This window comes from Cetorhinus maximus, chromosome 4, assembly GCF_964194155.1.
Source record: "Cetorhinus maximus chromosome 4, sCetMax3.hap1.1, whole genome shotgun sequence".
Taxonomy (NCBI): Eukaryota; Metazoa; Chordata; class Chondrichthyes; order Lamniformes; family Cetorhinidae; genus Cetorhinus; species Cetorhinus maximus.
Window position 1 is genome coordinate 162,445,351 of NC_135882.1, and position 24,287 is coordinate 162,469,637.

At 47.1% G+C, this 24,287-nt stretch overlaps 1 protein-coding gene and 1 long non-coding RNA gene across 4 annotated transcripts in view; both read left to right on the plus strand.

Moving 5' to 3' along the window:
- The window catches only part of LOC144680013 (uncharacterized), a 773,835-nt gene that overhangs the window by 518,666 nt on the left and 230,882 nt on the right, over positions 1-24,287 (plus strand). The gene's annotated exons all lie outside the window — the stretch shown is intronic.
- Positions 1-24,287, plus strand: part of LOC144680003 (guanine nucleotide-binding protein G(s) subunit alpha isoforms short-like) — a 346,956-nt gene that overhangs the window by 319,999 nt on the left and 2,670 nt on the right. For all 3 annotated transcript variants that reach the window (XM_078541076.1, XM_078541077.1, XM_078541078.1), the window contains exons 7-11: positions 14,167-14,240; positions 15,776-15,834; positions 17,939-18,059; positions 19,737-19,867; positions 21,879-21,946. In XM_078541076.1, the coding sequence (XP_078397202.1) occupies positions 14,167-14,240; positions 15,776-15,834; positions 17,939-18,059; positions 19,737-19,867; positions 21,879-21,946 (453 nt within the window). The remainder of the gene's footprint in view (positions 1-14,166; positions 14,241-15,775; positions 15,835-17,938; positions 18,060-19,736; positions 19,868-21,878; positions 21,947-24,287) is intronic.

Sequence of the window (24,287 nt, forward strand, 5' to 3'; positions counted from 1 at the left end):
TAGCCCGTTACCACCTGTAAAATATAATTTCATTTTCCCTAGAAATTTCAACCAAAGCCCGATTCTGTTTCATCCTCAGATTTCTAAAGTGTTCCCTGTAAGCTTCGGGCACTAACTCATATGCATTGAGAATGGCATTCTTCACTGTATCATAATCGCTAGATTGCACTGTATCATAGTCCTACGTCTGAAAATGATGAATACACTCCTAACGCTTTCCCCACAAACACACTTTGCAATAAGACTGTCCAGCTTTCCTTTGGCCATTGTAGCAATTTTCTCAAATGACACAAAATTCAGTTCAACTCCTTCCTCACTGAATTTAGGCACTGGGTGAAATCCCCTGCCAAATCAAAACAAGGACTTGGTTCAACTCCTCATCAAAGTTTCCCTGCTACTGCCTGTAATCCATTTGATCTCTTTGACCAGATCAAATTTCCTTGCTTCCTTTTGTTTCTGGAATTCAAGGGGGAGAATTTTCTCCCCATCAGGTGGGCTGGGCGGGAGGCGGGCACAGGCAGGCGTGTAGCCGATTGCCACCCGCAATTGGCTGCGGGCCGCCACTTTACGTGGGCAGGCCAATTAAAGCCCGCCCAGCGTGACGTGCACCCGGAAGCGCTGAGCGTTCCCTGTGGGGGCGGGGGGTGGGGGGGAGGGAGAGTCGCGCATATGCGCAAAAGAGCACAGAAATCTCTCTGAGGCACGGAGCTGCCTCAGGGAGATTAGCTTGATTACGAAGAATTGAAATTAAAAAAATATTCAGACATGTCCTCACGTGTGACAGTGTCACACGAGCTGGGACATGTCAATGAATATTAATAAAAAAATTTTTATTCAATTTATAAAGCCTTTGTGAAGTCTCATCCCGCCCGTGGATGAAGTTTCGTGATAAATGTGAAGGCCGCCTGGGCTCTTTGCCTGCCCCCCGCCAACCTTAAGGTTGGATGGGCAGCCCAGACAATCAGCTTAATTAGATTATTAACGGCCTCAACAGGCCTTTAACAGTTCTGCGGGCACGCAGCCTACTCCGGTGCACGCCCGCCGAACTGAAGATCGGAATGACGCCTGGTGACATCAGGATGCACGCCCAACATCACCAAACATCATTTTACCCGCCGACCAGAAAATTCAGGCCAAGGTTTTCCCCTTCTAATTTTTCTTTTTCTCTTTTCCTTTCTCTTGGAAACGCAAGGTTTTCCTACTCTTTGAAACTCTCTTTCTTCTTCTTCACTTTGGAATTCTAATTCAAGTTTTCACGTTTCTCTTTAGAGGCCACTGCCTTTAAATTGACCTTGTTAACCATTGCAGGGCATTGACAGACAGGTCCCCTCTTTTGAGAAACACTTCAGCAATAGACGTAGCTATGTTAACATTTTAATAAATACAGAAAAAACAACTGTGAAATCCTGTTAGTTTAAATTCTGGCAAATTCCAGCGTACTTGTTTCAGCCTCTAGATTTGTATCCCGCAAGAGCCCCCCAATTTGTTACGACCCCCGTAGAGGCCGATAAAGTTGTTAAGGATATTTGAATTCCCAGTGGCCAACTTTAAGGAATTGCAAAACAAGATTTCAAGTTTTAAGGCTTTTACTTTAACAAACAAACTAAAAGCAACATTGACTAAACACGACGTAGTAGGCAACTACTACTCTAAAGTACGGAAAAGATATCCACCCTTTAACTTTTTAACATGACCAAAAACACCACGCCACAGTCATGTTTCACTGCCCGCTCTCTGAAAAATTGTGGAATGTTTACAGGAACCAGTCTAACACCACTCCAAGCTTCCAATGGGTTCACTTCTCCCCATTTCACCGAGCCATAACATCAAGTGACCATCGAAACATGGGAAATAGGAGCAGGTGTAGGCCACTCAGCCCCTTCAGCCTGCTCTGCCATTCAGTATGATCATGGCTGATCCTCTGTGTCAATGCAATACTCCCACTCTCTCCCCATACCCCTTGAAGCCTTTAGTGTCTAGAAATCTCTCTATTTCCTCCTTAGATGTATTCAGTGACATGACTTCCACAGCCTTCTGTGGTAGAAAATTCCACAAGTTCACCACCCTCTGAGTGAAGAAATTTCTGCTCATCTCAGTCCTAAATGGCCTACCCCATATCCTGGGCCTGTGACCCCTTGTTCTAGAAACCCCAGTCAAGGGAAACATTATCCCTGCATCCAGTCTGTCCAGCCCTGTCAGAATTGTATACGTTTCAATGAGATCCCCTCTCATTCTTCTAAACTCCAGTGAATACAGGCCGAGTCAACCCAATCTCTCCTCATATGACAATCCTGCCATCCCAGGAATCAGTCTGGTGAACCTTCGCTGCACTCTCTATGGCAAGTACATCCTATCTTCAGTAAGGAGACACAATCCTCCAGGAGTGGTTTCACCAAGACCCTGTACATCTGCAGTAAGACATCTTTGCTCTTGTACTCAAGTCCTCTTGCAATGAAGGCCAAAATTCCATTTGCCTTCCTAAATGCTTGCTGCACCTGCATGCTTGCTTTCAGTGACTGGTGTACAAGGATACCTAGGTCCCTTTGTACATCAACATTTCCCAATCTATCGCCATTTAAATAATACTCTGCCATTCTGTTTTTCTACCGAAGTGGATAACTTCACGCTTATCCAAATTATACTGCATCTGCCATGTATTTGCCCACTCACTCAACCTGTCTAAATTGCCTTGAGGTCTCTTTACACCCTCTTCACCACTCAGATTCCCACCTAGTTTTGTATCATCAGTAAACTAGGAAACATTACATTTGGTTCCCTCATCTAAATCATTGATATATATTGTGAATAGCTGGGGCCCAAGCACCAATCCCTGCGGTACCCTACTAGTCACTGCCTGCCACTCCAAAAAAGGCCCATTTATTCCTACTCTCTGTCCTGTCTGCTAACCAATTCTCAATCCATGCCAATATATTACCCCCCAATCCCATGTGCTTTAATTTTGCACACTAACCTCTTAATGTGGGACTTTATCAAAAGCTTTCTGAAAATCCAAACACACCACATCCGCTGGTTCTTCGCTACCTATTCTATGAGTTACATCATCAAAAAACTCCAGTAGGTTTGTCAAGCATGATTTCTCTTTTCATAAATCCATGTTGACTTTGTCTAATCCCATTGATATTTTCTAAGTGTCCTGTTACCACATCCTTTATAATCTAGCATTTTCCCTACTACTGATGTTAGGCTAACCGGTCTGTGATTCCCTGATTTCTCCTCTTTTTTTAAGTAGTGGCCACATTTGCCACCCTCCAATCTGCCAGGACTGTTCCAGAATCTACAGAATTTTGGAAGATGACAACCCAACGCATCCACTATTTCCATGGCCACCTCCTTTATTACCCTGGGATGTAGATTATCAGACCCTGGGGATTTATCGGCTTTCAGTCCCATTCATTTCTCCAGCAGTTTTGTTTTAGTAATACTAATTTCCTTCAATTCCTCCTTCTCACTAGACCCTCTCAGTTTCCGGAAAAGCCTTGAACAGGCCTGCTCCGTGATTCTTTCCCCACAGCCACGTCAGGACAAATCTTAGACCTTATATTGTCACAGGATGCGTTTCTTTGACCATGGACCATCTTCCCTCCTGCATTCTGCCTAGCCGTCCACAGAAAAGACGCACACTGCCCTCTGCTGACAACACTAGCTCTTCTCAGGTGCAAGCATTTTGCACCTTGTTCTTAGTAACTCTTGAATTGGGGCCCCCAGTTCCCATGTAACCAAGCCACCTGGCCTGAACTCCTAACAGAATCACATGACTCTCTTCCCTTAAATATATGGCTTAAAAATAACAATCTTCTAAACTTTGTATGCGTAGCAAGGGATATGGAAGAAAGGAGGATATCTGGAGTTAAGGTACATGATGTGGTGGAACAGTGGGACTGGTCAGGTGGGCAGGAAAGTGGCAAATGGAATTCGACCCAGAGAAGTGTGAGGTGATGCATTTGGGGTGGCCAAACAAGGCAAAGGAAATAAGCAATTGATGGGAGAATACAGAGGGGTGTAGAGGAAGTGAGGGACCTTGGAGTGAATGTCCATGGATCCCTGAAGATGATAGGACAGGCCGATAAGGTGGTTAAGAATGCATATGGAATCCTGTTCTTTATTAGCCGAGGTATAGAATGTAAGAGCAGGGAGGTTATGCTGGAGCTGTTTGAATGATTAGTTAGGCCACAGCTTGAGTACTATGTGCAGTTCTGGTCACCTCATTACAGAGAGGATGTAATTGCACTAGAGAGGCTACAGAGGAGATCCACAAGGATGTTGCCAGGACCAGAAAATTGCATCTATGAAGGAAGGTTGAATAGGCTGGGGTTGTTCTCCTTGGAACAAAGGAGGCCGAGGGGAGATTTGATTGACAGGCTTGGATAGGGTGGATGGGAAGGGCCTATTTACTTTAACAGAGAGGTCAGTGACTTGGGGCAGAGAATTAAAGTGATTGGTAGAAGGATTAGAGGGGAGATGAGGAAAAATATTTTCACCCAGAGGCTTGTGGGGGTCTGGAACTCACTGCCTGCAAGGGTAGTAGAGACAGAAACCCTCAACTCATTTAAGAGGTATCTGGATAGGCACCTTAAGTGCCGTAAGCTGCAGGGCTACAGCCCAGTTGCTGGAAAGTGGGGTTAGGCTGGGTGGCTCATTTCTCAGCTGGTGCAGATCATGATGGGATAAGTGGCCTCTTCCTGTGCCATAAACTTTCTATGATTCTATAAGGTACTACATTTAATTACAGTGTATAATGTGTTGCAGAGTTGGCTGTGCACTAATTTGAGGGTAATAGTGCTGGGATACAAGCTGTTCTTCCCTCACCATCTTGAATTATTCGTGTCCATTACCTTCCTCAGTAGAGGTCTATACTTAGGCTGTTTTACTCATTTCAAAATTTACAAACCACTTGATTCTTTGCTTGCTGAATCTCACTCCTGTCCCTATTCTCTCTCCTTTTCTGCTCATCTCCCTCTCCCAGTACTTTTCCCCCACCTCCCCCTCCCCCACCACCTCCCCCCCCTCTCCCCTCCCTTCCTCCCCCTCCCTTCCTCCCCCTCCCTTCCTCCCCCTCCCTTCCTCCCCTCCTCCCCCTCCCCTCCCCTTCCACCCCTCCCTCTCCCCCATCCCTCTCCCCCCTCCCCCACCTCCTCCCCTCCCTCTCCCCTCCCTTCCTTCCCCCCCTTCCTCCCCTCACCCCTTCCCTCACCCCCTTCCTCCCCTCACCCCTTCCCTCACCCCCTTCCCTCACCCCCTTCCCTCACCCCCTTCCCTCACCCCCTTCCCTCACCCCCTTCCCTCACCCCCTTCCCTCACCCCCTTCCCTCACCCCCTTCCCTCACCCCCTTCCCTCACCCCCTTCCCTCACCCCCTTCCCTCCTCCCCCCCCTCCCCTCACCCCCTCCTGCCTCCTGGCAGCACTCAGCACCACTAGTCGGACGGTGAGTTTGCCACCTGTCCAATTAGGGCATCTGAATATGAAGATGGTGTTACATGAGCGACACAAGCATGGGTCGGGACCCAGAGATTATCCGGGTGTGGGGTTGCCCTCTGGGGTTGAAAATCTCAGTCAAGATCTCTATACAATAAAATGGGCACAGAAGCCCCCCCCCCACCCCCCCAACCCCAAATAACCCGTGACTCCTTGACTCCCTTGTCTATCAAGTGACCTGACAGTGATCTTTAAAATTATGATTAGGTTGGACAGGTAGATGTGGAGAGAATTTTTCCACTTGTGAGTGAATCCAGAACTAGTGGCCATAAACACAAAACGGTCACTAATAAATGTAGCAGGGAAATAAAGAGAAATTACTTTTCTGAGGGAGTGGTTTGAATTTGGAACTCATTCCAATAGGCAAACCACCCCGGTGTTTTCAAAAGGAAACTAGGCAAGTACACAAACGAAAGGAGAATAGAAAGATTTTTTTTCTTCATTCGTGGGATGTGGGTGTCACTGGCTAGGCCAGCATTTATTGCCCGTTCCTAACTGCCTTTGTTCAGAGGGCAGTTAAGAATCAACCACATTGGTGGATCTGGAGTCACATGTAGGCCAGACCAGGTAAGGACAGCAGATTCACTTCCCTAAAGGACATTAGTGAACCTTAGAACCACAGAAAAGTTACAGCACAGAAGGAGGCCATTCGGCCCATCTTGTCCATGCCAGCCCGAGGACACCCAGGTGCCCTTTCTAATCCCACCTTCCTGCACCAAAAACACATCTGGTTCACTAATATCCTTTTAGGGAAGGAAATCTGCTGTCCTTACCCGGTTTGACTTACATGTAACTACAGACCCGCAACTATGTGGTTGACTCTTAACTGCCCTCCGAAATTTTTTTTGTTGAAAAAATACTTAGTTCATAAAATATCTGGAAGAACGTTACAAAACATTTCTAAATCGCCATTACAAAAAGTGCAATCAGATTCAACTTTTACACATGGATCACGAGATGCTTCAATACAATCAATGACTATTGCAATCATTTCAATATGGTCATTACTGACAGTCAGACAGTGCAATGGTATTGGAGTTATCAACATAGATCATGTTGCACTCTGAGGTGCTTCAATACAATTATAATATAATTAGTATTCAATGCATACATTCATTGTGAGCTGTACAGCCCGGGGCGGGGGGGGTCTATACAATTCCCAGCCCCTTGGTGCACCATGGCAGAAAGGTCATAGACAGTGACCTTTCCCCATTGCGCCTTTGCGGCGGCTGCCCAAAGCTTTAGTGCGTTCCTCAGCACGTAGTCCTGGACCTTGGAATGTGCCAGTCTGCAACACTCGGTTGGGGACAACTCTTTGCACCAGAAGACCAACAAGTTTCGGGCAGACCAAAGAGCGTCTTTCACTAAGTTGATGATCCTCCAGCTGCAGTTGATGTTTGTCTCGGTGTGTGTCCCTGGGAACAGCCCGTAGAGCACAGAGTCCTGTGTCACAGAACTGCTCGGGATGAACCTCGACAGAAACCACTGCATCTCTCTCCAGACCTTCTTTGCAAAAGCACAATCCACAAGGAGGTGAACAACAACCCCCTCGAGGGCAATGTGCAGAGGGGGTGAGACTCTTGGATTGTAGGAAGGATCTGACGGGGAGGGCCTTTCTCACCACCAGCCAAGCTAAATCTTGGTGCTTGTTGGAAAGTTCTGGCGATGAGGCATTCTGCCAAATAACTTTGATGGTCTGCTTGCGGAACCATCCGACAGGATCCACCATCTCCTTTTCCCGCAGGGCCTCTAAGACCTTACATGCCGACCACTGGCTGACGGACTTGTGGTCAAAAGTGCTTCTCTGCATAAATTTTTCCACGAGAGACAGGTGGTACGGCACGGTCTGAAATTTTTTTTTTTTTTTTTTTTTGTAAAAATATACTTTATTCATAAAAATCTTCAATCACATTCAAAACCATTTCAAAAACAACATTACAAGGGTACAATCCAGGTTAAACTTTTACAAAATGTATCACCAGGTGCATCAGTACAAACAATATTACAGTCATTTACAGCCTTTCATTTTGATCTGTACAGCCCGAGGGGCTCTAAACAGTTCCCAGTCTCTCGGTGCGCTGTGGTAGAAAGGTCTTAGACAGCGACCCTTCCCCATTGCGCCTTTGCGGCAGCTGCCCCAAGCTTTAGTGCGTCCCTCAGCACGTAGTCCTGGACTTTGGATTGTGCCAGTCCGCAACAATCGGTCGGGGACAACTCTTTGTGCTGGAAGACCAACAAGTTTCGGGCAGACCTGATAAGAACAGATTTTTTTTTTTTTTTTGTAAAAATATACTTTATTCATAAAAATCTTCAATCACATTCAAAACCATTTCAAAAACAACATTACAAGGGTACAATCCAGGTTAAACTTTTACAAAATGTATCACCAGGTGCATCAGTACAAACAATATTACAGTCATTTACAGCCTTTCATTTTGATCTGTACAGCCCGAGGGGCTCTAAACAGTTCCCAGTCTCTCGGTGCGCTGTGGTAGAAAGGTCTTAGACAGCGACCCTTCCCCATTGCGCCTTTGCGGCAGCTGCCCCAAGCTTTAGTGCGTCCCTCAGCACGTAGTCCTGGACTTTGGATTGTGCCAGTCCGCAACAATCGGTCGGGGACAAATCTTTGTGCTGGAAGACCAACAAGTTTCGGGCAGACCAAAGCGCGTCTTTCACCGAGTTGATGATCCTCCAGCTGCAGTTGATGTTTGTCTCGGTGTGTGTCCCTGGGAACAGCCCGTAGAGCACAGAGTCCTGTGTCACAGAACTGCTCGGGATGAACCTCGACAGCAACCACTGCATCTCTCTCCAGACTTTCTTTGCAAAGGCACAATCCACAAGGAGGTGAACAACGGTCTCTTCCCCACCACAGCCACCTCGAGGGCATCGTGCAGAGGGGGTGAGACTCCTGGCGTGTAGGAAGGATCTGACGGGGAGGGCCATTCTCACCACCAGCCAAGCTACGTCTTGGTGCTTGTTGGAAAGTTCTGGCGATGAGGCATTCTGCCAAATGACTTTGACAGTCTGCTCGGGGAACCATCCCACAGGGTCCACCCTCTCCTTATCCCTCAGGGCCTCTAGGACGTTACGTGCTGACCACTGCCTGATGGACTTGTGGTCAAAGGTGTTTTTCTGCATAAATTTTCCCACCAGGGACAGGTGGTACGGCACGGTCCAACTACTTGGAGCGTTCCGCGGCAGCGTGGCCAGACCCATCCTTCGCAACACCGGGGACAGGTAGAACCTCAGCACGTAGTGACACTTGGTGTTTGCGTACTGAGGGTCTACGCACCGCTTGATGCAGCCGCACACAAAGGTGGCCATCAGTATGAGGGCGATGTTGGGCACGTTTTTTCCCCCTTTATCTAGAGGCTTGTACATCGCGTCCCTGCAGACACGATCCATTTTCGACCTCCAGATAAAGCGGAAGATGGCTCGAGTGATCGCCATCGCGCAGGAGTGTGGAATGGGCCAGACCTGCGCCACGTACAGCAACAGCGAGAGTACCTCACACCTGATGACCAGGTTCTTACCCGCAATGGAGAGGGAGCGTCGCTCCCACATGCCCAGTTTCCTTTTCACCATAGCCACTCGCTCCTTCCAGTTTCTAACGCATGCCCCGGTCCCTCCGAACCATATCCCCAGCACCTTCAGGCCGTCAGCCCTGACAGTGAAGGGGACAAAGGATCGGTCAGCCCAGTTCCCAAAGAACATGGCCTCGCTCTTCCCACGATTTACCTTGGCTCCCGAGGCCAGTTCGAACTGGTCGCAGACGTGCATCAGTCTGCGCACCGACAGCGGATCCGAGCAGAAGACGGCGACGTCGTCCATGTACAGGGAGGCTTTTACCTGAGTGCCTCCACTGCCTGGGATCGTCACTCCTCTTATGCCCGGATCCTTCCTGATGGACTCGGCAAAGGGTTCTATGCAGCACACAAAAAGGACAGGCGAGAGAGGGCAGCCCTGCCTGACTCCAGATTTAATCGGAAAGCTATCTGTTTCCCACCCATTGATTGAGACTGCGCTACTGATGTTAGTGTAGAGCAGTTGGATCCAATTTCGAATTCCCTCCCCAAAGCCCATTTTGGAGAGCACATCCCCCATGTAGGTGTGCGATATTCTGTCAAAGGCCTTCTCCTGATCCAAGCTGATGAGGCAGGTATCCACACCCCTGTCCTGTACATAGGCAATCGTATCCCTGAGCAGCGCCAGGCTGTCAGAGATCTTCCTGCCTGGCACAGAGCAGGTCTGGTCAGGGTGAATCACCAATTCCAGAGCGGATTTGACCCGGTTGGCGATGACCTTGGACAGAATCTTATAGTCCATATTCAACAGTGAAATGGGTCGCCAATTTCTAATTTCCTCCCTTTCCCCCTTGTGCTTGTAGATGAGGGTGATGATGCCTTTCCTCATGGACTCTGACATGCTGCCGGCCAGGAGCATACTCTCGTACACTTCTAGCAGGTCTGGGCCGATCAAGTCCCACAGAGCCGAATACAACTCCGCCGGCAGGCCGTCGCTTCCGGGGGTTTTACTCTTCTCGAAGGACTCGAGGGCCTTAGTCAGTTCCTCAGGAGTTAGCGGTTTGTCTAGGCTCTCCCGCGTACTGTGGTCTAGGACCTCCGTGATAGAGGACAGGAAGGACTGGGAGGCCGTGCTGTCCGTGGGCTTCACGTCATACAGACCGGCATAAAAGGATTTGCTGATCCTCAGAATGTCGGACCGTGATGACTTTACTGAGCCGTCTTCTTCCTTCAGGCTGCTGATCACAGAGCGCTCTCTGTGTACCTTTTGGAAGAAGAAACGTGAGCACGTCTCATCCTGCTCCACGGAGCGGACTCTGGAATGGAAGATGATCTTGGAGGCCTCCGAGGCAAAGTGCGAGGCTTGCTGGCCCTTCACCTCTTGGAGCTCCTCCTTGACATCGACCCCCATCGACCGCAGCCGGAGCAGATTCTGCATCTTTTCCTGGAGTCGGGACATTTCCCTCTGTTCCTTTCTAGCTTTCTGGGTGCCTTTGCGGATGAAAAACCTCTTGATGCTTCCCTTGATCACTTCCCACCAGTGTGTCAGGGACTCAAAGAGGGGTTTCACGGTTCTCCAACCTTTGTACTCCCTCTTGAGCTCCTCAATGTTCTCTGGGGTCAGCAGTTGCACATTTAGCTTCCATGCCCCCCTGCCCACCCTCAGGTCTTCCTCCAAGTGGCAGTCCGCCAGTAGGAGGCAGTGGTCAGAGAAGAACACCGGCTTGACGTCGGTGGATCTGACTGTGAATGCACGGGACACAAACAGGAAGTCTATCCTGGAACGAATGGACCCGTCTGGCCGCGACCAGGTGTATCTACGCTGCGCTCCGTCTGCAGGGTTGCTGAAGACGTCGTGCAGCTTGGCATCCTTAACTGTTTCCATCAGGGATCTGGACGTAGCGTCCAATCTGCTTCCGGCCCTGCTGGATCGTCCAGCCGCATCGATGATGCAGTTGAAGTCCCCGCCCAGAATGACCGGCCTGGAGGTCGCCAGCAGCAGTGGGAGCTGCTGAAAAACCTCCAGCCGCTCAGCCCCTTGTGCCGGGCCGTACACGTTTATTAACCGGAGTGGAGCGTTCTTGTACATTACGTCTGCTACCAGGAGTCGCCCGCCCACCACCTCCTTGACCTCGGAGACGGTGAAGTTGCCTCCCCGCAGCAGAATACCCAGGCCGGAGGAACGAGAGTCGTTTCCGCCCGACCAGATCGATGGCCCGTGGGACCACCATCGTGACCATTGCCTGTAGGAGCTGAGGTGCGGTATCGCACACTCCTGCAGAAACAACAGGTCAGCTTTGACCTTGGCTAGGTAGTCCAAGGTCGCAACACATCGCGTAGTAGATTTAATGCTACGCACATTTATGGATACAATCTTTAAACCCATATTAAAGCATTTATTCTCCTACCAAACCCACTGTCTCTGAGAGTCCCAGACCTTTAGTCTGCTCCTTCATACCCGTAGTGAGCTCAAATTCCTTCACTTTGGATGGGCTGAGGTAGATCTCCTTGGCCGTGTTCTGCTCCAGTGGCATCTGGAGGTTCACGTAGTGAGCGGATTTTGAGATGACCTTTGCTGGAGAAGCTTCTCCAAAACTCACCCCCTCTGGGGGGTTGCTGTTCCCGGCTTCCTGGAGCTGGGGTGCGATGATTGCCTCACTGCTCCCAGATTCCAGGGGCTGTGGTGCACTGGCCTCCTCAGGTTGCAGGCCAAGTTGGGGTGCGCTGGTCTCCTTGTTGTCTCCAATTTTCTGGAGCTCGGGTGTCTCATCCTCCAATGCCCTGGAGCTTTGCCGCCTCTTCTGTCGGTGCCGCTCTGGCACTTCCTCATCCGAAGAGCTGCTGCCCTTGTCGTCCGTGTCGGATGGGAGACGCCTCTTGCCGCTTCTCTGGGAAACGCCTTTGCTTCTTCTTCGCTCCCTCTTACTTTTCTTGTTCTTCACCGTCCGCCACTCCCCCTGCTGCTTTTCCACTGCTGCCTCCTCCTCCATTGATTCGCTGTCCTGAGGACTGGAAGGTTCAGGGGGTAGTGCTGTTGATTGGCTCTCTGTTGCCTCAATCTCTTTCTCCACCTTGTCTCTCTCTGTGTCCTCCTTTGTCCCGTTGAGCTCCCTGGGGGCCTTGGTGGTTGGAGTGACACGGAACATTTCTTCTGCTTCCCCGTGGTCGGCTTTGGCTGCCTGTGCGTAAGTACGGCAGCGTTTGGGGCAGGTCCTGTAGAGGTGACTTGCCTCGCCACACAGGTTGCAGCACTTGGCCTGTTTGCAGTCTTTTGTCTGGTGCCCTTCCTGTTTGCAGATCTTGCAGAGGGAGGCGCTGCAGTTGGCCGCCACATGACCAGCCTTGCCGCATGAGCGACAATGCTTGGGTTGCCCAGCGTAGACCAGGTAGCCACGGTTTCCCCCGATAGCGAAACTGGAAGGAGGGTGGAAAATGGCTCCCTTACCATCGGTCTTTAGCGTGACCTTAAACAGGCGTTTGCCTGTCCAGATCCCCAAGTCGTCTCGAATCTCAGTGCCGCTCCCCACCTTATCGAAGTACCTGGTGAGGAAGGTGACCACGTCGGCGACAGGGACGAAGGGGTTGTACACATGCACCATCACCTCACGTTCCCGTTGCAACGGCAGAGAAAAGTGCGGCTCCGCCGTCAGGATCTTCATCTCCGGCAGGTCTCTCTTCTCCTCGAACACCCTCAGGAGCCGGACGCAGTCTGCCACTTGCTTGAACGTCACGTCGAAATAACCACCTTTGCGGGAGTCGTGCAGGGTGAAGATCTCCGTAGCTTGGAAGCCGCACGCCTTCAACAGGATCCTCCTGGTGAAGAAGCCCCGATCCATAGGTGATCCTCCTTCGTCGCTGTGGTTCACCGTGACTCGGACGGTGATAGGTAACCCACGGTATGAATTCGGATTGCGATTGGTTTTCGCCCTTCCATCCCGACCTTGCCATGGCAGGACCATGGTGTCGCTCCTGCAACACTTGATCTTAGCCAAAAGGCCGAGGAATTTGAAGACGGACATCTTGAAATTGTTGTGTTGTCTAACCAGGAGCCAGTGTAGGACAGTGAGCACGGGTGATAGGACAGCAGGACTAGGTGCATGTTAGGACATGGGCAGCAGAGTTTTGGATGACCTCAAGTTTACGAAGGGTAGAACATGGCAGGCCAGCCAGGATTGCATTGGAGTAGTCATGTCTAGAGGTAACAAAGGCATAGATCAAGGTTTCAGCAAGCCAATGTGCTAATGCAGGGATCGAGTCAGGCGATGTCACGGAGGTGAAGAGTCGATGACATGTATATATGGTTGGAAGCTCATCTTGGGGTCAGATATGACACCAAGGTTGTGAACAGTTCTGCTCAGTTGCAGACAGTTGCCAGGGAGAGGGATGGAGCTGGTAGCTAGGGAATGAAATTTGCAGTAGGGACAGAAGATAATGGCTTTGGTCTTCCTAATGCTTAATTGGCGGAATCTGATAATTTAGAGACAGTGGAGGGGTTGAGAGAGTTTGTGTGTGGAAACTGATGCTGTGTTATCAGATGATGTTGCTGAGGGGCAGCAGGTAGATGAGATACTGCAAGGATAGATCCTTTGGGATCACCAGAGTGTATGAAATGACCTAGCAAGCCTCTCAGTTGTGTCAAACTGCCATTGAAAAGTCAATGCTGGATCAATATCCTGGAACTCCCCTCCCAACAGCATTGTGGGTGTACCTGCGCTACAGGTGTTCAAGAAGGCGACTCATCACCACCTTTGCAAGGGTAGTTAGGGATGATCAACAAATGCTGGCCTGGCCTGCAACATTCACCTCCCAACAAATAATAACAAAAACCTGGATTAGTTGACATGATTAGCATAATTGCATTCATGGGGAAGCTGAATAAACACATGAGAGAGAGAAAGGAATAGAATAATATGGTGATGGGGTTAGATGGAGAGACTCATGAGGGGAATAAACGCCAGCATTTCAGTCTATTAAATATACAATAAAGACCAAAAATAACACACGATCATCAACCCTGTTCAGGTGAAGCTTTGTGTAGAGGAGTGCGTCACCATAGTTTCATCTAGCTTTGCTTTGTTGCATAGATATTGTGGTAGCATTATCTCAGCCAGAAATACTTGTGAATACCCTTCTTCTCCTTTCCACCAGGATTTGCTCCGATGCAGGGTTTTGACATCAGGGATTTTTGAGACAAGATTTCAAGTTGACAAAGTAAATTTTCAGTGAGTATGTTTTTAAGATCACTCCTATAATTTCACTGGCACAAGGTTATCACAACTTCTCTGGTGACAATTCCTTCAACCAAAATGTAAAGAAAATATTGAGGGAGGGGAAAATCCAACCCAGAAGGAACTCTGAAACAAAAACAGAAAAAAAAATGCTGGAAAAACTCAGCAGGCCTGACACCATCCATGAGGAGAGAAACAGAGTTGACGTTTCGAATCCAAATGACTCTTCTTCAGAGCCTTCTTCAGGCCGTACGGACTCGAAACGTCAACTGTTTCTCACTCCACGGATTCAGTCAGACCTGCTGAGTTTTTCCAGCATTTTCTGTTTGTGTTTCAGATTTCCTGCATCCGCAGTATTTTGCTTTTATCTAGAAGGAACTCTGTTGGACTAGTCTTTTAAAGAGCTTTTGCACTGTTGGTGGGATTGTTTTACTGAAGACCCTTACAGTAATCATTAGTGATGGGCATCAAATGCTGGGGGAGCCAGCCACGGACACACCCCATGAAAGAATTTTTAAAAAGACGGCCTAGACTGAGACTTGAATGCAGAACTGAGGTATTGACAATGATATCTTTCGGATGAGATGTTAAACTCTGTCTGTCTACCCAGGCAGAGATAACAGATCGCATACTGCTATCCAGTGAACAAAGAATTCTTCAGTGACCTGACCAACAAAGCTCCCTCATCCTAATATCACAAAACAAAATGTATATTATCTGATTTTTCATTCAGTTGCTGTGCGTGCAAACTGACTGCCACCTTTGCCTCCACTGCAGTAACTATGTTTCAACTGATTGGTTGAAAAGTGCTTTGAGATGTTCTGTTCAAATCCAAGTTATTTTAATGATTCCTGTTGAAGGAGTACTGAAATTCCACCCATTTACTTTTGTGAATTTACGGTGTTCAATGAAGCCACCTTTATTCATTACTTCACATTGTTTGTACTCTTCTCAAACTCCTCTCCTGGCACTGGTTCCCATTTTTCTTGGTCATGGGTGACAGATGTTGTCATGCGATGACTTTCCGGTCTCTTTGAAGACTTGAGGTGCTAATTGAGAGGTACATGTTATAATTATTTCCTGGTAAAGGGTAAGGGCTATATCCAAGAAGGATACTGCAGATGTTGGTATGAGAATAGGGAGCAATGCTTAAAATTCCTGACACTGATTGGGATCAATACAGGAACGTAGAAGTTGGAAATGGCTTTGGGGTTCCAAATTGGCTTCCTCAATCAAAGAGGAAACTGTTTAAACAATGCTCTGTGGATTAATTGTGGATAGCATTCAACAGCAAAAGATGATGTTGTGTGTCTCAATTAACAGCTTCTACAAGAAAATCATTGCATTATTAAATCACATCAAAGAAAATGTCCTACCATTATCAACAGAAGGTCATTGTAAACTGTTTCGTCGCTCTATTTAACAAGTCACACTTTCTCACACTTCCCTAACCACTAACCTTTGTATATTTCACTATCTAATATACTGAACAAGACTCCTAACTATGTTGTCCTGTCTTTCTTTCCCAGTATGTTTGATGTGGGAGGACAGAGAGATGAACGTAGAAAGTGGATCCAGTGCTTCAATGGTTAGTAATCATGGAGGAGCCTTTAATGTAAGAAAGAGCCCTCAATTGTTTTCCTGGGTTTCACACTCCTCCTAATGCTCCACAATTACTTGCCTACTGAATTTAGTGCCCACTACTGAATTTAGTGCCCTCTACTGAATTTCTTCCTGCCATTTTCTCCCCTTCGTTTACTTTAGCATGTTGTCACTTTATCAAGTTTACAAAGCCCTGGTCAGATTCCAAAAGGCATCAGGTGATGGCCATTGTCCAATTCTTATTCATAAATTAGCTCATTAATCCATGCATGTTGCAGAACTACAGCTGAAAATGTGCAGGGTGTGAATAGCTTGAGGTTTATGTCAAGCACATTGATTTCCGTTCCTTACTGAACTGGATTTGCAGGAAGTCCAATTTAGCAAGTAAATTTGCATGGTGCATCATGCAGATAGGGAAATGAGTTTTCTGATTGGAAATTAGCAGATTCTCAATTGACACCATTCTGATCCAGGACTCGAGATACTGGTTAGCTACTACTTAAACATTGCTGTCACATAAGGGTAGCCGTTCTGGTAAGTGGCAAAGGAAGGGCTCGTGGAACAATCTGTTTTCTGATGGTTTTTGGGGTTAGATTGAGGACTGATGCCTGCTCACCTCTTAACAAAGCGGCTGGAGGGTCAGCAGATTCAGGCCAGAGGTCAGGGTCAGGGGTCCAGCAGCTGAGTAACTTCTGGAGATGGTGGTGGTCTTGGAATGGGGATAGCCCAGGGCAGCGGTGGCACAGATTTGTTCTTGTGCGGCCTGGAGGATCAATTCACCTGACTCCACAAAAATAATTTTGGCAGTTTGGGGGGTCTTATTTTCTTATCTCGTTGGACCCAATTTGCAAACTAAAATGCACCTACCGCCTGAAACATTTGGGCTCTTCAGCCAATCAGCGGTAGGCCTTTGTACAAATGGTGCCATCTGCATTAACAGGATGGTTGTTGAGGCTGTTACAGTGCTGTTCACAGCCAATTTTGGTGAGGTATAATCAGTACTGTTTGGGTGTGTCCTTCGAAAGAATAAAGAGAAATGAATCAGTTAGTTTGGGGGAGGGGATACAGTGGGGTTGATCTTTCAAGAAGAACAATAAGCCCAACACCTTTTTTATACATCACAAAGCAGCCTTCCTGCCTCCTTGCTATATCTATCAATCCCCTTTTCTTTCCCCCTCCAAAAACATGTTGATTGCCGCTTGAGCTCATTGGTCCTTTTCTATTTTTTCATGGGATGCGGCATTGCTGACAAGGCCAGCATTTGTTGCCCATCTCTAATTGCCCTTCAACTGAGTGCTCCCTGGACCATTTCAAAGGGCAGGTAAGAGTCAACCGCATTGCTGTGCTTCTGGAGTCACATGTAGGCCAGACCGGGTTAAGACAGTAGATTTCCTTCCCTAAAGGACATTAGTGAACCAGGTGGATTTTTGCAACAATGGATTCATGGTCACTGTTACTGAGATTAGTTTTTAATTCCAGATTTATTAACTGACTTTAAATTCCACCAGCTGCCACAGTGGGATTTGAACCCATGCATGCCCCCCCCACCAGAGCATTAGCCTGGGGGCTCTGGATTACTAGTCCAATGACATTACCACGATGCCACCATCTCCCCTTTTCAGTAGCCTGCTGTGGTAATTGTTGTGAAGTAAACTGCTTTCCTGGGCTGCTGACCTGATATTGTCACGTCTGCTGTGCATTTAAGTTCTGAAGATTGGTCTTTACTTTAGCACCACAGCAAGCCAGTGCTCAGTTGTAGAAGTCTTCAGCTTTGAATGGTCATGTTGGGTGTAATCAATATGTTCAGCATGCAGCCTCTGCTGGTAAAGATTGATAGCACCTCAGTAAACATAGTCATCATCAGGTTCTGTTAAAGACCAATTGGTTATATAACTAGCATTGGAGGCAACGAAACACGTTCTGTCACCAAAATAAGTTATACATGAATTCAGACATCATTTTCTTTTCTGCACTCAGTAATTCTATTGTCTTCCTCCCTTCCCCTTTCCTCTCCCACCCCTACCTTCTGCCTCCCTGGATTGAACTGAATTGTCACGACTGATCGGCCCGCTGCAACTAATTGCATGTAGACGTCACGGCTATTATTTTTGTGGTGGCCAGTAGTAGCTACAACATGGTTATAAGGGAAGACAACAACACCAATCGACTCCGAGAAGCTCTTGATCTCTTCAAAAGCATCTGGAACAACAGGTAAAAAAAATTTGCCTTTTTGTTTACACACATACTCTATTCATCATTTGGCTGTCAACTTCCAAACCCACGACCACTACCGTCTAGAAGGACAATGGCAGCAGATTGATGGGAACACCACCACCTGGAAGCTCCCCTCCAAGTTACTCACCATCCTGCCTTGGAAGTATATTGCCGTTCCTTCACTGCCGCTGGGTCAAAATCCTGGAACTCCCTTCCTAACAGCACTGTGGGTGTGCCAACACCACATGGACTGCAGCGGTTCAAGAAGGCAGCTCACCACCACTTTCTAAAGGGCAACTAGGGATGGCCAATAAATACTGGCTCAGCCAGCGAAGCCCACATCCCGTGAATGAATTAAAAAACTTGAAAAACCAGTTTTGAGTTTTCCTGTTAAAAGGATGATTGACGGTCTTTTTTCAAATGTTTAGGACACACTTGCTGCGATCTTCATTCTCTATGGCCAAAATTTTAGCTCAGTGGGCAGGAACGCGCCCAACCCGCTCGAGCGTGAAATGTCATGCGTTGCGGTCAGGCAAGCGTCCCAACTTCAACACGCAGTCGCACAATATTTCAGCCAGAGGGCGCACTGCCGACTAAAGGCCTTCTAGGGCCATTAAAGGATCAATTAAGCTAAATTTTTCACTGCCCTTCCAACCTTACTGTTGGCGGGCAGGTCAAAAGGCCAAGCAGCCTTTACACTTTTTAGGAAACCTCATCCATGGGCGGGATGAGGTTTCCTAAAGCAAATAAAAAATAAAATAAAAAATTTAAAACTTAATTTATAAACATGTCCCTGCTCATGTGAGAGAGTCATATGAGGGGACATGTTTTATTACATTTTTAAGTTCTTTGTCAAGCGCACATTCGCGAGAATGATCAACATCTGAGGAAGTATAATCACCGCAGGCGAGGAGTGGGGGAGCAATAAACAAATTACGTGATGTAACTTCAGATACTTCAGTTTGTTACATAGAATTTACAGCACAGACCCTGACCCTTCGACACACCTTTATGCTGTATGCTCCAGACAAGCCTTTCTCCCGCCCCTCTTCATCTAACCCCAGCAACACATCTTTGTTTGGTATTTAGTGGTCTGTTCTGCTGAGAAGCTGTGATGATTTGGCTGGCTGAGGACATTGCTGTACTGGTACAGTAATGAACTATAATCTCCAAAGGTTAAAAGACAGACAAAAAATGTACCTTATGTAATACACTTTATAAACACTCTTTTACATCGCTGCAGGACTTGTGACCAATTTCAGGTACAGCATAAAATTTGAAACCTTGAAACATATATAATGAGAGGTTTGACACCTGGGTGGGGGGCGGGGTGTGTGTGTGCAACGTAGCTGCCTGTAGAGCAGCTTGATGGTGCATCTTTCACCCCTGTGTGAGATTTGCCCAAATCCTATCCATTTGCTGCCTATAGAGCAAGCTGTATGGATGTTTGTTGTAGGGCAGGCACAATGGGCCAGATGGCTTCTCTCTGTGCCTCAAATTCACATTGAGCACAGATAAGAAGTGCAGGGTGAGCAGCAAGTAACCCTTAGGCCATGTTAGATGTGTATGGACGCACTACAGTGTGTGACTGTTACTCAAATCCCAGATAGCACTACACCACCTAAGTAGGATGAGCTGTTTTACCATGTGCTTGCTTTTGTCCCTTTATGCTAGGTGGCTGCGGACCATTTCCGTCATCCTCTTCTTGAACAAGCAAGATCTTCTGGCCGAGAAAGTGTTGGCAGGAAAGTCCAAAATTGAAGACTATTTTCCAGAGTATACACGCTATACTACACCAGATGATGGTAATGCTTTCAGAGACTTATAAATTGTGCAGAGCCTATTTAGGAAAAAGGACATAGGAACAGTAGGAGGCCATTTAGCCCCTTGAGCCTGTTTTCCCATTCAGTGAGATCATGGCTTATCTGTAACCTAACTCCATTCACCGGCCTTGGCTTCCATTCCCTTAATACCCTTGACTAGCAACAATCTATCGATCTCAGATTTAAAATTAACAAATGACCTAGCATTATTACTGAAAAAAGAGACATGCTGTCGAAGCTTTTTGTCTTGCACTCATCAGTACAGATGCAAGAATACCAAATTTTAAAGGGATCAAGAATTTATGCTGCAGAGAATTTATACTGAGAAAAGGGTGCTGATTGGTTTGATGTGGACTCTGATTGGTCGCGGCATTGCCATGGAGAATGCAACTGGGTACCATTAGCTCCAAACTTTTGTTTAAATTCAGAAAAGGCAAGTGGACTCTGGTCGAGGTGTTGCCATGGGGAATGCACCTATTTTACCTCTGTATAACCTCTATAAAGTAATTGCTCACATACTCTGATTGCATTTGTAAAGATAAGTATTTTATGACACAAAGATTGGCCGGGTGGTTAACAGTGAGGTTGAGTGTCTTGGGCTACAGGAAGATATAGACCGGATGGTCAAATGGGCAGATAAGTAGCAGATGGAATTTAACCCTGAAAAGTGTGAGGTGATACACTTTGGAAGGAGTAATTTGACAGGGAAGTATTCAATGAATGGCATGGCACTAGGAAGTTCTGAGGAACAAAGGGACCTTGGCGTGTGTGTCCATAGATCTCTGAAGGCAGAGGAGCATGTTAGTGGGGTGGTGAAAGAGGCATATGGGACACTTGCCTTTATCAATCGAGGCATAGATTACAAAAGTAGGGAGGTCATGTTGGAGTTGTATAGAACCTTGGTGAGGCCACAGCTGGAGCACTGTGTGCAGTTCTGGTCGCCACATTATATGAAGGATGTAATTGCACTGGAGGGGGTGCAGAGGAGATTCACCAGGATGTTGCCTGGGATGAAACATTTAAGTTGTGAAGAGAGGTTGGATAGACTTGGGTTGTTTTCGTTGGAGCAAAGACGACTGAGGGGGCGACCTGATCGAGGTGTACAAGATTATGAGGGGCATGGACAGGGTGGATAGGGAGCAGCTGTTCCCCTTAGTTGAAGTGTCAGTCACAAGGGGGCATAAGTTCAAGGTGAGGGGCAGGAGGTTTAGGGGGGATGTGAGGAAAAGCTTTTTTCCCCAGAGGGTGGTGACGGTCTGGAATGCACTGCCTGGGAGGGTGGTGGAGGCGGGTTGCCTCACATCCTTTAAAAAGTACCTGGATGAGCACTTGGCACGTCATAACATTCAAGGCTATGGGCCAAGTGCTGGTAAATGGGATTAGGTAGGTAGGTAGGTCAGGTGTTTTTCACGTGTCAGTGCAGACTCGATGGGCCTCTTCTGCACTGTGTGATTCTGTGAAGTGAATTTATTGGTGGCCTGTAAGGCCTTTCCCAGTTCATTTATTGTTGTTCAGACTTCCCGCTGTCCCAAAGTCCTATCCTGTCCTTCTGACCCATCCTTTTTGTTTTACCCCACGCCCTCGACCTGTTTCCAGCCCCTCTGGGCTGGTTGCCACTTTGAGGTTTTCACTGATAAAGTGCCATCCAATGCAGTTTAATAACTTGCATTTATGAGGTAGCATGATCTTAGAACCCCCACTGCCCCACCCCTCTCCAAAACAAGGTGCTATAAAAAGGAATACGTCTGATTTTTTTTTTTTCATTCTAATTTTTGTTTAACGATTCCTACATTCATTTCATTTGTGGAGCCATTCAAAAGTCTGTCAGAGGCAAGTCTGCCCTACAGCCTTCAACTCATTGAATGATTTAGTTTGGCGAGACTTGGCGTGATTGATAGCAAACGTTTAACAATTAATAAACTGTTTCTTGAACTGAGCTTTTTTTTTAAAAAAATTCATTGCTTCTTTGTTTGCTTCTTTGTTTTGGGAATAGCAACTCCAGAGCCTGGAGAAGACACGAGAGTTACAAGAGCAAAATATTTTGTACGGGATGAGTTTCTTGTGAGTATTTAATTGAGATCGATGCAGTGTCGGGAAAAAGTCAATGCGTCAAAGCCGCTGCTTGTGGAACCAAATGGGAAGGTTTACAAAAGCGAAATACTGCAGATGCTGTATGTCTGAAATAAAAACAAAAAGTGCTGGAAATTCTCAGCAGGCCTGGCAGCATCTGTGAAGAGAGAAACGGAGTTAATGGCCAGAATTTTTCCGTCGGCGAGTTGGAGGCGGGGCCCGCTCGCCGACGCGGGATGACGTCGGGAGGAACCCCCGACGTCATCCCGCCCCATTTAAATATTGAGGAAGGCGGGCGGACAGCAAAATCAGCTGCGGGCCCGCCGACCTGTCAATGGCCAATTGAGGCCATTGACAGGATAATTAACCCAATTAAAGGACCTGCCCGTCCAACCTTAAGGTTGGCGGGCCAGCCAGGAGCCCCAGCAGGCTTCTGATAAAACATGAAACCTCATCCACTGGTGGGATGAGGTTTCATGTCTGTTTTTAAAAACTTTAATAAACTTTATGTAATATTTATTAACATGTTCCATCTCGTGTGACATTGTCACATGAGGGGTACATGTTAATTTTTTTTTATTTTGCTATTTTTTAGGTTGATGAAACTTTCAGCGCTCTCCCTGAAACAGCACTTAGTCTCAGGTAGATGTGCGCTCTTTCGTGCGCATGTGTGAAAGAGCACTCTTTGACAGTTGGGGAATCCCTCCCGCCCCGCACAGGGAGCGCATAGCGCTTCCCGTCGGGTGGCCCGCTGGGCGGGTCTTAATTGGCCCGCCCACTTAAAATGGCGGCGGGGCCCGTTTCGGCAGCAGAGTTTGGCTGCTCGCCCACCGCCGAGCCGGTGGGGCCCGCCCGCCCATCAAGGGCCAAATTCTGCCCAATGTTTCAGGTCAAGAACTTTTCGTCAGACCCTGAGCTAATTGCTACTTTGAGGTTTTCACTGAACCTCTCTCTCCCCACAGATGCTGCCAGGCCAGCTGAGTATTTCCAGCATTTTCTGTTTTCAGTGGAGAATTTTACATTTTATTTAATAATTCAAAAACCGATGAGTAATGCCAAAGCCCGTAGTTTGAGAAAAGTACAAGAGCATGAACCAAGGTTTTTTGCCCTTTTAATGCTTTAGCTTGCTTCCCCCTTCCTCTCCCTTTAGTTCAAGGTGTTTTTTTGTCTTACCCCTCCCTTCCCTACAATTTTATCCTCAAACTTTTTTTTGTGGAGTGTCAATGTAATTTGGTTTCATATTTAGCTATACCTTTTATATTTTGATCTGGAATGGTACGATAGGAAACTATAGATAATACAGATCTTAAGTGCCCAATATAACTTGACCAGCCCTAAACCCTATAAGATCTCTGTGCTCCTCCTTAATTCCTAAGCACTGGAATTCCCACCCTTAACCTCCCTGCCTCTCTTATCTATCTCCCCTCCTTGAAGCTGCTCCTGTAAAAGGAATATAGTTTTTTTCCTAATATTACTGTGGGATACTGAAGCAAGCTTGTATGTATGAATAAATTAAACTAAAGACAGTCAGACTGCAAGGTTTGGATCATCAAAGGGGATTAGGTGTAAGCAGGCATTTTGAAATGGAAATGGACGAGCTAACATTTGCATTTGTAGACAAGCTAAGAGGTTGTTTGAATTTCAAAGGGGAATTAGAAGGTGACAAGGAAAATGGTTGCACCTTGCAGGAGTTCTAGGTAAACAAGCACTGAGGTTTCATGGTTTTTTGACCCAAAAGCAAAAACAAGGTGGAAACATAAAAAATCTTTTATTTGGAAGAGTTTGAGTTTCAAAGTTTGAAACAATGCATTTAAAGAATCAAAAGGGAGAAAGTATATTTAAGGAAAGATTGAAAGCAGAATGAGGACTGGTCTTGTGAGATCTTGAGAGGTGGAGGTGGCATAGTCGTATTGTCACTGGATTAGTAATTCAGAGACCCAGGATAATGCTTTGGGGACCCAGGTTCGAATCCCACCACGCAGATTTTGAATTTGAATTCGAATTCAACAAAAAAATCTGGAATTAAAAGTCTAGTGATGACCATGAAACCATTGTCGATTGTTGTAAAAACCCATCTGGTTCACTAATGTCCTTTAGGGAAGGAAATCTGCTGTCCTTACCTGGCCTGGCCTACATGTGACTCCAGACCCAAAGCAATGTGGTTGCCTCTTAAATGCAATTAGGGATGGGCAATAAATGCTAGGCTAGTCAGTGACGCCCACACCCCATGAACGAATAAAATAAAAGGTGGACTGTGTGAAATAAACCTGTGAAAAAGTAGCCTCTAGCCACCCAATAGAAGTGCTAGTTTGGTCCAGAGTGCAAGGTTTTG